At 36.5% G+C, this 16,972-nt stretch overlaps 1 protein-coding gene across 4 annotated transcripts in view; it reads right to left on the reverse strand.

Moving 5' to 3' along the window:
• Positions 1 to 16,972, reverse strand: part of DMTF1 (cyclin D binding myb like transcription factor 1) — a 43,863-nt gene that overhangs the window by 1,503 nt on the left and 25,388 nt on the right. For all 4 annotated transcript variants that reach the window (XM_007531928.3, XM_060196306.1, XM_016192052.2 and 1 more), the window contains 11 exons: positions 16,686 to 16,762; positions 13,345 to 13,502; positions 12,469 to 12,501; positions 11,534 to 11,643; positions 9,270 to 9,498; positions 8,094 to 8,245; positions 5,657 to 5,866; positions 4,287 to 4,372; positions 1,782 to 1,937; positions 989 to 1,369; positions 6 to 150 (listed from right to left, as the gene is read on the reverse strand). In XM_007531928.3, the coding sequence (XP_007531990.1) occupies positions 6 to 150; positions 989 to 1,369; positions 1,782 to 1,937; positions 4,287 to 4,372; positions 5,657 to 5,866; positions 8,094 to 8,245; positions 9,270 to 9,498; positions 11,534 to 11,643; positions 12,469 to 12,501; positions 13,345 to 13,502; positions 16,686 to 16,762 (1,737 nt within the window). The remainder of the gene's footprint in view (positions 1 to 5; positions 151 to 988; positions 1,370 to 1,781; positions 1,938 to 4,286; positions 4,373 to 5,656; positions 5,867 to 8,093; positions 8,246 to 9,269; positions 9,499 to 11,533; positions 11,644 to 12,468; positions 12,502 to 13,344; positions 13,503 to 16,685; positions 16,763 to 16,972) is intronic.

Here is a 16,972-nt window from a genome sequence, read left to right on the forward strand (position 1 = left end):
AGTACCTGTTAGTGTTGTCAAAGACAAGACAGATTCAGTATCTATTACATCAGAGGCCTGGATAAAACCATGTGGTGAAGGAACAATAAGTATCGTCTCATCATCAATTGTTCCTTGATCGACTTCTTCTATGTTAGGAGATTCTAAATCCTACATAATAGCAATAGTAATTAAAAAAAGAGAGAGAGAGAAAGATTGACTCATAGTCATCATTAGTTTTCCTTTAGGATCTAAAGTTTCATAAGGATTTATCTTTCAAACATACATACAGAAATAAGATCTTAAAAATGGACACAATAATTAATACTCAACTATACTGAAATTAGTAAGAAGCAACTTAAAAGAACCAATCTAGTTACTATAGGTCATCATACTGTAGAGGAAACAGTGCTGATGTGCTATTTGGGGCCTATGATGAACCACAGTGACCTATTCCTAAGCATCCTCAGGAACTACTTCCACAGAAACACACACACACACACACACACACACACCCCAATTTTTTTTTTTCTTTTTTGCCACCAAGTTATTGCTAGGGAACCTGTATGAGGAATCCACTGCTTCTGGTGGCCATTCTCCCACTCTCTTCTCCCTCCCCCCTTTTGATTTGAGAATGTAGAGAGGGAGAGAGACCTGCAACACTGCTTCACCACTTGTAAAGCTTACTCTGCTGATGGGGACTGGGGGCTTGAACCTGGGTCCTTGTGCAGGGTAATGTGTGTGTTCTACCAAGTGCGCCCACTGGTTTCTCCACAAACATTTCTTAATTGACTGGAGGTGGAAAAGGAAAAGTTTTAATGAAGAGTCATGTTAACAGCAACACTAGTAGCTATCTGATTCTTAGGAGATCAGAGGTAGATGTTTGTACTTTGTGTGTATGAATAAAGAAGGGGATCCTCCTCCATAAATTATTTCCAGATTTTTCCCAACTGTTAAGTATCAGGCTATGGAAAGAACTCATTACACTGTTCTTTTAAGTATAACTTACCTCAGAAACATAAGCATGGGCTAAGCGAGAGGGTGATTCTTCCTCTTGTTTAAGGTTGATGCCAGAGAGTTCTTCTTCTGTTTTGACCATAACACTATTCATCAGTTCTGTGCTATTTTGGTCACTGAATTTGGATATATGAGCATCATTAAATGATGGCTCTACAGTCATCTTAGGCTGATGAATTTCATCTGGAAAAGTATCTGCTTCTAGAGCATCTGGAGGCTCAGGAAAATCAGATGAATGAATATCACTATCTACTGTCAGTTCTGCTTGGGATATGGAAGAAGTGATGTCCTCTGTGGCAACAGTCTGAATGATGACTCTTGGTGTGTGACACTGCATAGTGACATTGTCACTTGTGTTCAACAAATGTTCTGGCTGTAAAATGATTAAAAAAAAAAAAAAAGACATCACAATTTTTCAAGAACTTCTGCTCTTTGTTTGCCCAAGGGGCTTTTGCTCTCCTAATTCCTTATATGTCTAATATAAATTCATCTCATTACTGGGGGATGAGAGGTGAATTCCAGTGAAGGCAGAGTACAATACTGCTTCTAGAGCAACTTTAGATACAATTATTAAATTATATGGACTATATTAGTTTTGGTTCCCAAGTATATGTATGTATAATTTTTTTTTTTTAAAGACTAATCTGTGTTTCCTCTTGTAGATATTATTGAAGGCACAGGAACTCTATCATATACTAAAAACTAAAAACATCCTATTGTCTCTGATGACACTTACCATCCCTCTACAGAAATTAGAGAAAATTAGTGTGTGTAGCACAACATACGGATAAAGCATGAAGAATGATCTGTTCAGGAGAAGCAGGAGCAGCAGCTGCCAGGGTCACTGTGGGACTAGTAGTCAGAGTTAATGGAAGGCCTTGGCTTGAACTTGTTTGAAGTAGGTAGGTGCCTGGTGTGCCAGTGGGCTGTAAGTGGAAAGACTAAAGAAAAAAAAAATTTGATTTTTATATTTACTGGATATATATTTCATGAAAGACTAAAGGACAAAGAAAACAAAAATTAATATAAGTGCAACTATAGAGAATGCAGATTAACTTAACTAGTACACATCGTTTATTTTTATATCCCAAAATGAAGACTCATTCTAAATTCTAAATTTGCTTAACTACAAACAAACTTATTAATTGTGAAGATGTAATCAAGTTGCAAAATGAAATAGATTTTTTTCTCTTTCTTTTTGCTGCTAGGTCTTTGCTGGGGCTTCATGACCCCAAAGGTGGCTTTCTTTCAGCTAGAGGGTAAAGAAAGAGTGAGAGGAGAGACTCTACAGCACTGCTCCACTTCTTATTAAGCTACCCTTTTCCTTGGCACTTCCATGCCTGCATATGGTAAAGTGCTATTTTAGTCATAAGAAATGCCATCTGAAGGTTTAAATAGAGGCAAGGCTTCTCTTTTGCCTTTTACTTCTGTGTTATTTCTATGGTCTGGTGTCTAAAATCACTGTCTTCAATGCAGCAACCCAGAATACCAAAAGTTATACTTTGGTTATTTAGCAGTGTTAACCTGAATTGATTTTTCCATTTATCATTTCAGGAAATATTTTTGTAGGAAGGAATAGTTACAAGAATGTAAGAAAATAACCCCACTTTAAAAGCCCTTAAGATACTTTATTCACTACCAAATGCTTTTTTTTTTTTTTACCAAATGCTTTTTATGTAATTCAACTTAATTCTAATACACATAAAACACAAAAATAAGTGTGGTAGCTAAGTTAAGAGCCTATTTTCTTTATCTGATGTGGTTTTATGGAATTTAAATCCTGACTCAGAAATTTAGGTTTCCTATTTGCTACAGTGGGGACTCAATTTCTTTCCTCCTTGTCCTAATTAAGGCTTATATGTATGAAGCTTAGGTATTAATAGCCTCTTTAATAAGGTGTAAGTCTCTATTTCATTGTTAGCCCATAAGTAAAAACCTGACACATACCTCAAATACATTTTTGTATATACTTGGGAATATATATATTGGGAGAGGTATGGGTAAATACAGTTTTCTACCTGTGAAAATTGAGAGGCCAGGTGGTGATGCACCTAGTTGAGCGCACATGTTACAATACATAAGGAACTGGGTTCAAGCCCCTTGGACCCCACTTGCAGTGGGAAAGCTTTTCGAGTGGTGAAACAATGCTACAGGTGTCTCTTTTCTCTCTTTTTGACTGTCTTTATCCAATAAAGACAACTAAAAAAAAAAAGAAAGAAAGAAAATTGGAAATCTGTTATGTTGGTTATCCTTGTGGTATTTGTGGAGAAAATAAACTCTTATATTACCCCTGTTCTTCACAGGAAATAAATCCTGACATAATTCTAGGTCTGTTTTACTTGTACTATCTCTTGGCCTTTATGTTTATTTTATAAAGCAAGGTAAGGGCTGGAAATTAATTTGAAAAATATCAGTCATATCCTACACCTTCCCCAAACCTTTTAAGTCTACTTTTGTGCCCCATCCCCCCCCACCCGCCCCCCACCCCTTACCAGAGCACTGGTCAGCTCTGGCTTATGGTGGTGTGGGGGATTGTACCTGGGGCTTTGGAGCCTCAGGCATGAGAAATCTGTTTGCATAACATTATGCTATCTACCCTCGCTCAAGTCTCCTTTCTGTAATAGATTTGCATGTTTTAGCATGTCAAATATTTTCTTTCACTTAGCTGTCTTTAAGGTTCACCTGTGTTGTAGTAGATTTTACTACATCACCTTTTCCCTGCTAAATCATTTGTACTTGCACATTTTATTTACTCATTTATCATGGGTAAATATTTGGTTTATTTCCTTTTTTTAGTTTTATGATCATTTGTGTACAGGTATTTATATGGAAAATATCCATTCCTCTTAGCTATACTTGAGATTAGAATTGGTGGGTCATTATGTTAACTCCTATTTAGGAATTTAAAAGATTAATTTACAAAATGCTGTATCACTTTGGACTGGAGCTTTTAAGTACTATGTCCCCAACAGCTAGTGCAGTGTTTACTTAATGAGTGTTGTTAGATAATTCCCATACTGTTTGTTCAACAAGCTTTTTCTCATATAATCAATAGCAACTTTCTGGATACACACACACATACACACCCTCCTCAGTACATTTATATACAACAAAAACTATTGTAAAGTAGAAGTTTGATTTATGTCATGTAACTGCTTGACCTCAAAATCACAGAAATAGTTGTTCTCAATGCCAGTCAGAGTTTTTTTCATTTGATTTTATGATGACATCTGTAAAACTGCTTTTTGGGCATAAAAGTAGCCAAATCTACTTTGTGAAATATTACTCACTGGAAGTATCTCAAATGTTTGTAGTGTTCCACTGTTTAGGGTTATTGTTTCTGAGTCAACAGTAGCAGCAGGGGAGTCTGTTGAAGCTGTGGTAGGTAAGAAAAAGGAAAAATGATAAATAAAATAATTAAATTTAAATTTCCCTCATGTACTTCATTATTGTGAAAATAATCTCATTAAATATCTTGCCAGGATACATGAGGTGATTTAAAATTATAAAAAGTCTAATTTGTTTGGGATAGCATAGTTCAAAGGGCTGATTGACAATATTTGCTGATCCCAAGAATAGAACATAAAGCATTTCTTTTTAAAAAATATTTGTTCCTTCCCTTTTGTTGCTCTTGTTTTTTTTTTTTAATTGTAGTTGTTATTGATGTCACTGTTGTTGGATAGGACAGAGAGAAATGGAGAAAGGAGGGGAAGATAAAGAGGGGGAGAGAAAGATAGACACCTGCAGACCTGCTTCACCACTTGTGAAGCAATCCCCTCCACCCCCCGTGGGGAACCAGGGGCTCAAACTGGGATCCTTATGCCAGTCCTTGCACTTTGCACCACCTGCGCTTAACCCACTGCACTACCGCTTGACTCCCTATAAAGCATTTCTGATGTTAGGAAGAGGAATCCACAAAGATAGGAACATGACGCACTATCCTGGGGAGCCTGGAGACAGCCCACCCTGTATAGCATGCAGTTTATTTGCACAAAGCCCAGGGTTTCAACTCCAGCACTACATGGGAGTACCATGGTATCAGTGGAGCAACGCTGTGCTATTTGTCTCTTTCTCCTTAAGACTAGTTCTAACATCAGTTCCTAATACAAACTTCAGCAAATGTTTTAACCTAAAGTAATACTGTTAATACTGTTGGGATTTGATTTGTTATGCATACTTGTTAGTTGCCACGATCAAAAACATTAAGTACAAACAATAATATTTCAGAAAACTATAGTTGGAAAACTCAGGGCACTTAAAAGGTGTTAGATAGTATAATCTCTTTATTATGTTTATTAAGAGGTTCAGACTTGATCTGTGCTTGCTCAAGTAAATAAACTAGAAATGTAATCTTGGTATGAATCTGTTTTACCTGTGGGGAAATCCATGTGAAAGATAATTTAGTATCAAGTTTAAATGTGTAGTGTTTATTGTGTCCTAATCCTTTTTAGTTTTGTTAATGGTTAAGCAGTTGATTTTTAGTCATTTCACACATTCATCCTTTGTGAATTTATTAGTTGAACTCGTAAAACAAAATGTCTTCTACTTCAGTTAGTTAACTTGTATAATGGTAACATCTGAGAAGACTGAAAAATGTCAGAGCTATTAAGCAAGTCATATTAAGTCAAGTAGCAAATTGTACTGTGATTCAAACACTTACAGACATGGGTGATCTGGACTGGAATCTGCAAGGCTGCCATGGGGTTTGGAGAGATGGGTGTATTGTCTTCCAAGCGGGCAACTCTGATTTGAACATGCTGTACACTGGAATTGGAATTACTGTTTGGAACTCCAGATCCTGATTTATTCTCCAAAAGCGTTGGGTTGTTTTTTTGATTCTCATGTAATTGTTTAAGACCTTTTATTAAGACTGAAGGGAGATGGGTAGACAAAAAGAACATTGATTCTCCGACAGACCACCATCTAAGCAGCAAGGGAGGTGGGGGTAAGGAGGGAAAGTATTTGGAATAAATAATTGCATACTACATTCAAGAGCTTACCAAAATCACAAAAATACTTTATAAAATAGCTGTCTGGAAATTTTTGGAAATATCATCATAACATTTTTAAAAGGCATAGTAATTATCTTGCCATTTAGGGTGCATTAAAAAATAATTACTGCGAGGAAATGAAAAATTAATTTTACAGCATAGAAAAAATTTTCTATGCTATAGGACTTAATAAAATTCTAATTTTGAAAGAGTACTGAAATCTTTTTTATTGATTGATTTATTTATTCCCTTTTGTTGCCCTTGTTGTTTGTTTTATTGTTGTAGTTATTATTGATGTCATTGCTGTTGGATAGGACAGAGAGAAATGGAGAGAGGCAAGGAAGACAGAGGGGAGAGAGAAAGATAAGATACCTGCAACCTGCTTCACCACTTGTGAAGCGACTCCCCTGCAGGTGGAGAGTGGGGGCTCAAACCAGGATCCTTACGCTGGTCCTTGCTTCCACGTGCACTTAACCCACTGCGCTACTGCCCGACTCCCAGAGTACTGAAATATTAAGTAACTTATTCTTAAATGAATTTTGTTCTTTTTCTTGGTTGGGGAGATAGCATAATATGCAAAAACACTTTTCATGCCTCAGGCACCAAAGTCCCATGTTTAATCCCCAGCTCCACCATAAATGCAGTGCTATGGTAAAGAATAAATAGAAGGGGCTGGGTGGTGTCGTACCTGGTTGAGTACACGTGTTACAACGTGCAAGGACCTGGGTTGGAGCTCCATTCCCCACCTGCAAAGGGAAAGCTTTGCAAGTGGTGAAGCAATGTTATAGTGGTGTGTATGTCTCTTTTTTCCCCCCTCGCTTCCAGGGTCATCACTGGGGCTTGGTGTCTGTACTATAAATAATCCACTGCTCCTGGGGGCCTTTTTTTTTTTTTTAATTGGATAGGATAGAGAGAAACTGGGGTGAAGGGAAGACAAGAGAGGAAGAATGATTGTGAAGCAACCCCCTGCAGGTGGGGAGCCAGGGGCTGGAACTAGTATCCTTGTGCTTCTGACTATGTGCACTTAGCCTAGTGCGCCACTGCCAAGCCCCTCTGACTCTACCACCCCCTTCCCTCTTGATTTCTGGCTGCCTCTATCCATTAAATAAATACAGATAATTAAAAAAAAAATTAATTTTTTGAAAGGAATGAACACTGTATTTCTCCAGGAATTGAAGGGCAAATGACTATTTTAATCATTTCAGAGGTGGCAGTTGATCTTTTCCAATAACAGGAGTTATTTTATATGGAATCCAACTCTATTCATGTCCCCCATATAGTCCTGATAAACGATACTGATCTCAAGTAATGCTGCATTTTCACTGGGCTCATGCTCCAATAGTATTCACTCACTCTTCTGGTCTTTAAACACTAGCTCTCAATTCATATCTAGGTATTTAGTGTAAACACACTTTTATCAAGTATAAATTCTCAGAATTTTACTATACTACAAACTATAAATATCATATACTACAATACATTTACACTATACTAAGTGGAATGAAATAACCTAGAATGAACAGACCATATAGCTTATTTTCAGACTGAACATCTTATTCTCAGTGTTAAATACAGCGATAAAAGTGTTTGATGTAAACCAGCTCAGAATCTCTAGGTATGTTAAATAAAACCAGAAATTTAAAGCCCTTTCATTATACAAATCACCGAAATTCTCTAAATGACAAACTATTAGTCAACTTATAAAAGGTAATTTAACCTTGATTTTCATAAGTCTTTCTAATCAGAGAACAAGAATGTGTGGAAATGTCTCTACTTTCATCTTAAGTGCTTTGAGAATTACAAATCACAAACTATTTTCAGATAAATATAGGGCAGATGTTTAAGTGAAAAACACCTACTCTGGTCATCTTAACTGCAGCAAATAATTAGAAAAAAAAATTTGTTTTTCTTTACCAGAGCACTGCTCAGCTCTGGCTTATGGTGGTGTAGGGGACTGAACCTGGGTCTTGACAGAGGCTCAGGCATGAGAGTCTGTATAACCATTGTGCTATCTAACCCCCAACCATACTTTTAAAATCCTTTATCTTCTGAGGAGTGTATATTATAAGCGTAGGGAAGGACTTAAAGAAGCAAATAATACATTACCAGGGAATGAGACATCCTTATGGTTTGCAATTTGCCTTTTGATGGTCCACCATTTACTTCGAAGCCACTGTGGTGAACGGACACTGCTCCATCCTTCTGCTAACAGATCCCAGTTTATGTCATTTTCATCAGCTACATCAAGCTCAGCTATCCTACAGATTGCAAAATAAGCATCTATTAGATGTTAGTTTATTTCTCCACAAGAACCCTTCTCTGACTATACATGATAGCACTGACAAGGAAATGTTGGTTATGCCATCAGGATACTGTTAAGTTGCATGGAAAAAGATGCCAGAAGTGCAGCTTTGCTTCCAGAGGTAAAAGCTATGAAATACCACCAGCAACAGTATTGTTAGTGGGTTAAGAGACTCTACGGTAAAGTTCTGAAGTACTGTGAAGGTTAGAATAGGGGTTAAGAGTAGGGTTAGTGGTACACTGTTCTACAGTTTTTTGGTATAATTTATTTCTTGGAACTTCCACATTTATAAAATAGCCATTCAGAAATCAAGTATTTCTGACAACTAGTTAAACATTTAGCCCATCAGCAATTAAAAAAATCAACAGTACAACTAAATATGGGTTTTAATGGCTTATTGCCTTCTTTACTTTCCATGATTTTAATTTTTAGATGAGAAAAGCCACAATGCCAGCTTCTATTAATTCTTTCATTGCCTATAAGTATTTTTTGGCTGGCACCCATTTGACTCATGAGTCTTAGAGGTTAAACCAGCTGATTAAAATAGCTTTAGGGTTATTACAAGAGTAACTACAGACTGCATCCCCTCCTTGACATTCTTAGTAGTGTAGCCAAAGATTGAAGGGCATGGAGACTGAACAGCCTTCTTACCCTCAACATGGTCTCCTTAAGGTAGGACCTGAGGCACATTGGTGGGACAGTGGAAAAGCTGCACTGCCGCTGCATGTGCCGTACCTGTTCTGTGGATACAGAAGACTTCAGTCTCCACGCCTTCAATCTGGTACCTTGCACGAGCACTAAATTCACTAAAAAAGGAACAAAAACAAACAAAAAAAAGAACTCAATATGAAATAATTAGGTTCTTAAACAGGATTCTCTATGAAAATGATGCTTTAGTTATTAGGCATCATGGAAAAGGAAAATCAATTAAGAAAGGCACAGCACTTTAGCAGCCACTGTCATTAGAAGATGACACAAACCTGAGGATGAGATTGATTTCATCTTCCTTGGTCCACTCAGTACCTCCACTTTGCTTCCAGTTCAGGTAGTTGAGCCACTTAGAACGGCACTGCTTTTCTGAGCGGGTACCCACTCGCTCTGCGACAGCAGCCCAAGACACGCCCTGTGTGACAATGTCACCTGGCTCAGTGCTTGTTAATTCATGAACCACCTCTGCAAGTCTCTTTTCTTCTTCTTCTGTCCACTTTCCTGAAAGAAGGAAATGAAACTACTACTGCTACCTTCTCTTTTTTGGTTGCAAACCAGATTCCGATCTGATGGGAAGTGTGCAGTATTCAGAAATTATAACAAGGACTATAGAATTTCTGAAGGACAATTTGGTGGGATGTTACATATACTATTAAGACAGCTGCACTGTACTAGCAAAGTAAGTTTTTAGTACAAGAGAATACAGTATCCTAATGCTTTAAGAAAAACTACTTAAAACAGAAAAAGTTACCAAAAGTTCTAGGTTCAAACCCCAGTTATCACCAGAAGTCAGAATTTAGCAGTGCTCTGGCTAAACCAATCAATCAATCAAACAAACCCAAAACGACAAAACTTAATTGGTAAAGAACACAAGTTACCATGCCTGGGGAACCAGGTTCAAGCCCCTAGTCCCCAGCTGCAGGGGGAAGCTTCACAAGCAATGGAGTAGGCTGCAGCTAACTCCTACTCCCCCCTTGCCATATTTCTATCATAATAAAAGGCAAAAGGAAAAAATGATCTGAAGCAGTGGGCTAGTCATGGAGGCACTGAGCCTCCTGTAATAGCCCTGGTGGCAAAAAAGAAAAGTTATGAACCCTCAAGTTACACTAACCTCTGAGAAAAAAGTTCATATTAATTATGGATGCAAAAATCTATACTTTTTTCCTAGTCCTATCAAAGATAACTGTTCTGCAGAATTGGTGAGTAACCTAGACTATTTCTTATAGGAATGAGGGGAATGTATTAGCAATAATTACAGCCCTCCACCCATTTTAGCAAATACAAAAATAGGCTGACGCCACCTCCTTTTCCTAACCACACTAAGTCCAAATAACTCTGATGAAATAAACCTAAGAATGGTATTCAAGCATATTTTTATTCCAGGTTTGTCTGAACCTAAACCCACGGACAGCAAATATTCCTTTCGATTTTTTCTTAATGAACCAGAGCAGAAAAATCAGAAAGGAAATAGAGTATTTCTTAATCTCCTCTACTTCTTTTCCACTTTGTTATAGGAGCTAAAAAAGTTCCAAAAAATTGTCAAAAAGGAGGTGTGCTTACTTCAGGAAATCATTTTCAAGCAATATTTACTGAGTATCTCTTATGCCATAGATACAGTTCTCCTAAAACTATGGACCCTTTCCCATATACCCTCCACTGCTTTTGATTCCTGTCTCAAAACACAAAAAATTTAAAAATACTAAAAAAAAAAAAAGTCTTAAAAGTATATATTCCTAGGTTGTAATTAACATGTATATATATAATTTCTAATTAAAATGTTGAGCATAGGGTGTAGATCCTTCAGAGAACACTGGGAGTAAAGGGAATTGAGATCATCTATCTAATTTATTTTACAGAGGAAAATGAGACTTAGAAAGGTTAAGTGAGAATCTGGCAGTTACTAACTAGACTTAGTTGCTGGTTACAAAGGTAAGTTTAAGAAAATCATCTACATTAGTATACATTAAGACTTCTCCCCCTCCTTTTTGGACAGAGACAGAGAAATTGAGAGGGAAGGGACAGACAGAAAGACACCTGCAGCTTGAACTGGGTACTTATGCATGCTAACACGTGCATGTTACCAGGTGTGCCATCACCCAGCCCCGTTATACACTAAAATTTAAATAGGCATTTGTGATCTGATTTAGAGAGTGAAACACAGTCAAGGTATTTGTTTTTCCTATGGAAAAACATATTTTGAGTTTGAAATAAGCAAAATACATACAAACCTCTGGAATACAGCTTCCTAACTTGGAAGTGTCTAGAACTAAATTTTTTCATAAATATGCTTTTGTTAACATAAGTTCTTAAGTTAGACCTAAATTAAATTACTTCATCTTACTGAAAAAGCACAAAAAATAAACGATTAGTTGGTACTGTTAAGTTTTTAAAAAGTAAAAAAAAATAAAATTTGTGCTAAAATGAATGACAAATTTCTAGAACAGAAGAGAAAGCAGTATCTGAAAAGGCAGGAAGTTCAAAAGGTAACAAAAAAGGAGAAGAAAAAAAAAAAAGCCACCAATAGGATTCACAATACCTGTGTTGCAAGTATCCTTCATCAGTCTGCAGCGATCTTTGACGGAAGATGCACTTCTTCCTAGCGCCGCCCCTATTGTTGCCCAGTCATTGCCATGCTTTATCCGGAGCCTAAAACAAGAGTCTGCCAATCAGCATTTGGTTCAACTGTTTTCTCCCTCTTAATTTCATCATTTATTCTTCATTCTTCTTCTTCCCATTTGACTGGTTTGGAAGTTGTGGGCAGCAATACTTTGAGAGCCAAAGTTTGAAAGTGTGGCCTCTTTTTGGGGTCCACAGTTGTCTGTGGGTGAAAAAAAACAGGCAGCAATTGCCTTTTTCCTGGGTCAGAGAAGAAATAAGTAACTTGGATATGTGTTCAAAAAAGACCAAATTTCCCCTTAGGTTATTGACATAGTATCCCAGGCAATCCCCAATTGTTTCCCTTTTGAGTACTTCCTAACAAACTCTTCTCAAGATAGCTGAAAAAGTTTTATAAATAATTATCATAATAAATAGGATAAAAAAATTCCCCCAAGATCCAGACAACCCATTAATCCATACTGTATGGCCCTAAGTCAATGAAGCAAAATTTAAGCTTCTTAAGAAGTAATAGTAATCAGTCCAGAGGTGCAGGGAAACATTTGCAGTTACCATTATAAACTAAGTCATGTAGCACAAATCTGTTTTTGATCCTACTACGTAAGTTTCTCAAATTTAGTCTTCAGGTCACCAAGAATGGTCATCTACTATTTTCTGTAATCCCTAGGAGGTGGCCCAACTATCTTTCATCTGGTGACTGGCAATAGCAAGAGACTAAATGTATGAGCACAGCTACTCTGGCAGGTACTTTTTTAATAGTTCATTACACAACACATGAATTATATCAATTAAAAACAACATCAACAAAACACATTTGAAAATTATAAGAATTAATGGAAAAAAATAAAAACTTACTCCTTGAGCTTTTCAATTTCTTCAGGTGTGTATCTAGAAATTTAAAGAAAAATTTTTAAATCAATCAGAATAAAGAAGGCCAAAATCTTTAGTAAGACAAATCAGAATTTTACTTATGGAGCTGTTATGTTAAATCATTTATCATGTTGATATTTTTAAAATAACATTTCAAAGCAGATAAAAGCATACTATCACTGCCTATAATTCTCAAAGAGGGAAGTATCAATACCATATAATTATGGCATTGATGAAATGATAACTCATAATAAATAGGTCTTTATTTTCCACACTAGTTTCATTTTTGAAAGTCACTGATGTAGAGAATGGAATACTATTAAGAAGGAGGTGGGGTGGGGTGCTGGGCGGTGCTGAAGGGTGTTATAGTTATGTTATAGTGCTGAAGGGTGGGGTTGTTCAAGCCCCTGGTCTCCACCTGTGGGGGAAAAGCTTCACAAGATATAAAGCAGTGCTGTGGGTATCTGTTTCCCTGTCTCCTCCACCCCTCCCTTCCCTCTTGATTTCTGTCTCTCACAAATGAGTAAGATAGATTTTTTTAAATGAATAGAAAAAAATATTACCAAATAATTTAGAACTTTTGAAATCTTTACTAATACTTTCTGTTGCTTTACTATGAAGCAGATTTTGATGTATTAAGTTGTAATTCTTAAATCTAATCCACAGATAGTAAATTTAGGTTCTATTGTCTTGAAAGAGGCTTTATCATATTAAGAGTCTACAATATTTACAAGAACCTGGAGAATAAAAAAGCCAACATAATAATTCAGGTGTCTACAACCAAAGTCATGATCATAACTCTAGTTCCTTAAATATTTCCCTTAATTACATGAAAACATGCAGCATTACAAGTTTTCATACTTTCCCACATGGTTTCTGTCATCATACATGCGAAGCACTCTTCTATAAACTGCAAACAAAGGCCGGTTCAGACCCCATGCTATTGTCCTGTAGAAATCTTTTCTTTCGTCTTTTGACATCTCAAAGATGATTTCTGTAGCATCTTTTATTCCGCGTGCCTAAATGGGTTACATTTCTTTGATTTAGGTATTTTTGATGAAATGCACACGGATAAACTATGCATTTTCAATGTTAAAGGTCATCAAATAATTTCAAAATAGCAAAACCAGAAAAGGATAGTTTCAGAAGAGAATTTCAAGTAAAAATTATTTGCTAACATAGATTCCCCCAAATCCTTAAAATACTTTACCACAATAAATCCATCACTGTATAAAAAGGTTAGCAATCAACAAAAAGTGGTTTTTTTTGCACTGGAATACAGGCTTATGTCAAAATGTCAGCCTAATTAATCATAAGCAGACTCGGGAAAATGTAAAACCCTCAATATTATAATAAAGCATTCATAAAATTCAACATTTATAAATAGTGAAACTTTTTTAACCAATAACGTTATACCAGATAATCTGATAAAAGAAAAGCAGACAGAGCCACAAAAATCTGTGACAAAATTATTTGACGGAAAAGAAAATTTATCAAGGCTGTTTATTACAAAATCAGTATAAAAATCAACATACATCTCCTTAGGAAAAAAGCCTAGGGGCTGGGTGGTGGCGCATCTGGTTAAGCATACATGTTACAATGAGCAAGGACCAAGGTTCGAGGCCCCAGTCCCCAACTGCAGGGGGAAAGCTTCACAAGTGGTAAAGCAGTGCTGTAGGTGTCTCTCTGTCTCTCACCCTCTCTATCTCTTCCCTTCCCTCTTGATTTCTGACTGTGTCTATACAATAAACAGAGATAATAAAAAAAGAAAGAAAAACCTTTAGTTTCACTTATAAGAGCACTGAACTGAAAAACATGACTATTTACGGAAGAAGACCTAACAGTATCAAAAGACTTTAAAGAGTAACTACCATGAAGAATCATACAACTGATTCTTTGACAAGACAGTAGCGTACTGTAAAGATGCTACTTCCCTTTAAATTGATTCAATCTGATTCAAAATCAGATTCAATATAAACCCCATAAAAACTCCCAACAGCTTTCCATTCCTCGCAAGCTAAAGATTCTGTTGTCAGAAAAGTCATGATCTATTTTTCTACGTTTTTCAGTACAAAAATGCATTATGACTTTTCTGACAATCCAATAAACCTATAATGAAAGTAAGGACTAAAAGGAGCTAAGATATTCAGGAAAAAATTGGTCCCATAAAAACTAGGACTTCTGAAAACAGTGCTGGTGTGGGTATCAACAAATACAACTTGGGATACAAAGAAAAAAAAAAAAGATTCCAAAATGATGCTGAGGAATAACTCATCTACAAAAAAACCAAACAAAAAGCCCCAAATAATGAAAGTCTACCTCATAGGGGAAGGCAGGAAGGAGGGTGATAAGACGCTGCAGAGATAGCATAATAATTTTACACAAGACTTTAATGTCTGAGTATCTGAGGTCCCTTGCATCGTTACCATAAACAACGAACTGAGTAGTACTCTGGTCTTTTTCTCTGTATTTCTCTCTCTTACACACACACACACACGTTACAGGGACATTAAACAAGTATCAAGATTTTAAAAAATATTTATTCCCTTTTGTTGCCCTTGTTTTATTGTTGTAGTTATTATTGTTGTTGGTGTCATTGTTGTTGGATAGGACAAAGAGAAATGGAGACAAGAGGGGAAGACAGAGAGGGAGAAAGATAGACACCTGCAGAACTGTGAAATGAATCCTCTGCAGGCAGGGAGCCAGGCTGGAACTGGGATCCTTACACAGGTCCTTGTGCTTTGTGCCACCTGTGCTTAAACCGCAGCACTACTGCCTGACTCCCTGTATCAAGATTTTCGTAACAACACAGACCTCCCTCACTAACAGTTTACTCAACTAAACTACCAGTTTTTCTCAATTCCTATAGGATAAGAGTTCTAATTCTTTGGGTTGAATTTCAAAGTCTGGTTGTCAGGTTTAATCTCCTTTATTTAAGTTCAGGTGTTTAATTTTATGTTCTCTGGATTTGTTCTCTGATTCTTTGGTCTTCAATTTATTCATATTGTCTCTTCCAGTCCTACTCTATCTTAAATTTTGATTCTGCTTTACTTCTCTTTTTCTGTCCAAACATCTTCCAATCCTGAGAATAAACTCTGATGTCAGGCAGAATTCACAACTTGTATTATTTATGTGATACAAAGCCTTATATCATTCTTCACTTTTTTTCTCAGCACTCCTCCATGGAGTTTATTTATTTCCTTTTTGTTGCCCATGTTTTATTGTTGTGGTGGCTGTTGTTGTTATTGATGTCATTACTGGATAGGACAAAGAGAAATGGAGAGAGGAGGAGAAGACAGAGGGGGAGAGAAAGATAGACACCTGCAAACCTGCTTGACCGATTGTGAAGTGATTCCCTGGCAGATAGGAAGCTAGGGGCTCAAACAGGAATCCTTAACGCCAGTCCTTGCGCTTTTTGCCACCTGCTGCACTACTGCCCAATTCCCTCCCCTTTTTTTAAAACAAATTGTGTATATTAAACCAATTTCTATCTGCAGTACCTCAAAAATATAATTCAACAGACATTTAATGAAAAGGATGACTACAAGCATATAAAAAATAAACTTTAAATTGCAAAATTGAACTAATTTTTTTAAAGGGAATAATCATATGGTACATATCTTAGACTTTAAATAATATAAATAAACTCTAATTATAAGTTGCTTGAAAAAGGCAGGGCTGGGAGTTGGGCGGTATTGCAGTGGGTTAAGCACATGTGGCGCAAAACACAGGGACTGGCATAAGGATCCCAGTTCGAGCCCCCAGCTCCCCACCTGCAGGGGAGTCACCTCACAGTCGGTGAAGCAAGTCTGCAGGTGTCTATCTTTCTCTCCCCCTCTGTCTTCTCTTCCTCTCTCCATCCTATTCAACAATATCATCAATAATAACTACAACAATAAAACAACAAGGGCAACAAAAAGTAATAAATAATTATAAAAAATAGAAAAGAAAAAGGCAGGGCTTTAAGACTGAGAGGTTAAGATCTTGCATACACTTAAGATGTTAATTCATGTAAAAAAGCTATTTAAAAATGAGAATTTAAAATTCTGTAACCATGTACCTAAGAACTGCTAATTTAACATATATTAGTCAGTCATACATTATAAAAATTGCTGAAAAAATACTAACATACTACAATATCTGGTTCAGCAATTTTGAAATTAGCAATTAAATTATTACAACAAGATGTCTCAGAAGATTACCTTTAGATAGCGTTCAATATTGTTCATCAAAATATCTATTTCTTCCTTGGACCACATTCCCTGCTTCCACTTATGTCCTTTAAAAGAAAATAATGGACAATGTTATCTCTTGAGAAGAAAAACATTAGTAATTTGGTCTGTAATGAAACACAATTGGGTTTGTAGTAAATTATCCCTAGGAGAGAAGACACATAATAAATAGCACTGACCCACTACTTCTGATGCTCCTCTTTTGCACTCTGCTGCTACACTATGACTGTGGGCTCAAACCAGGGTCCTTGTGCATG

This window comes from Erinaceus europaeus, chromosome 8 (assembly GCF_950295315.1).
Source record: "Erinaceus europaeus chromosome 8, mEriEur2.1, whole genome shotgun sequence".
In the NCBI taxonomy this organism is placed as follows: domain Eukaryota; kingdom Metazoa; phylum Chordata; class Mammalia; order Eulipotyphla; family Erinaceidae; genus Erinaceus; species Erinaceus europaeus.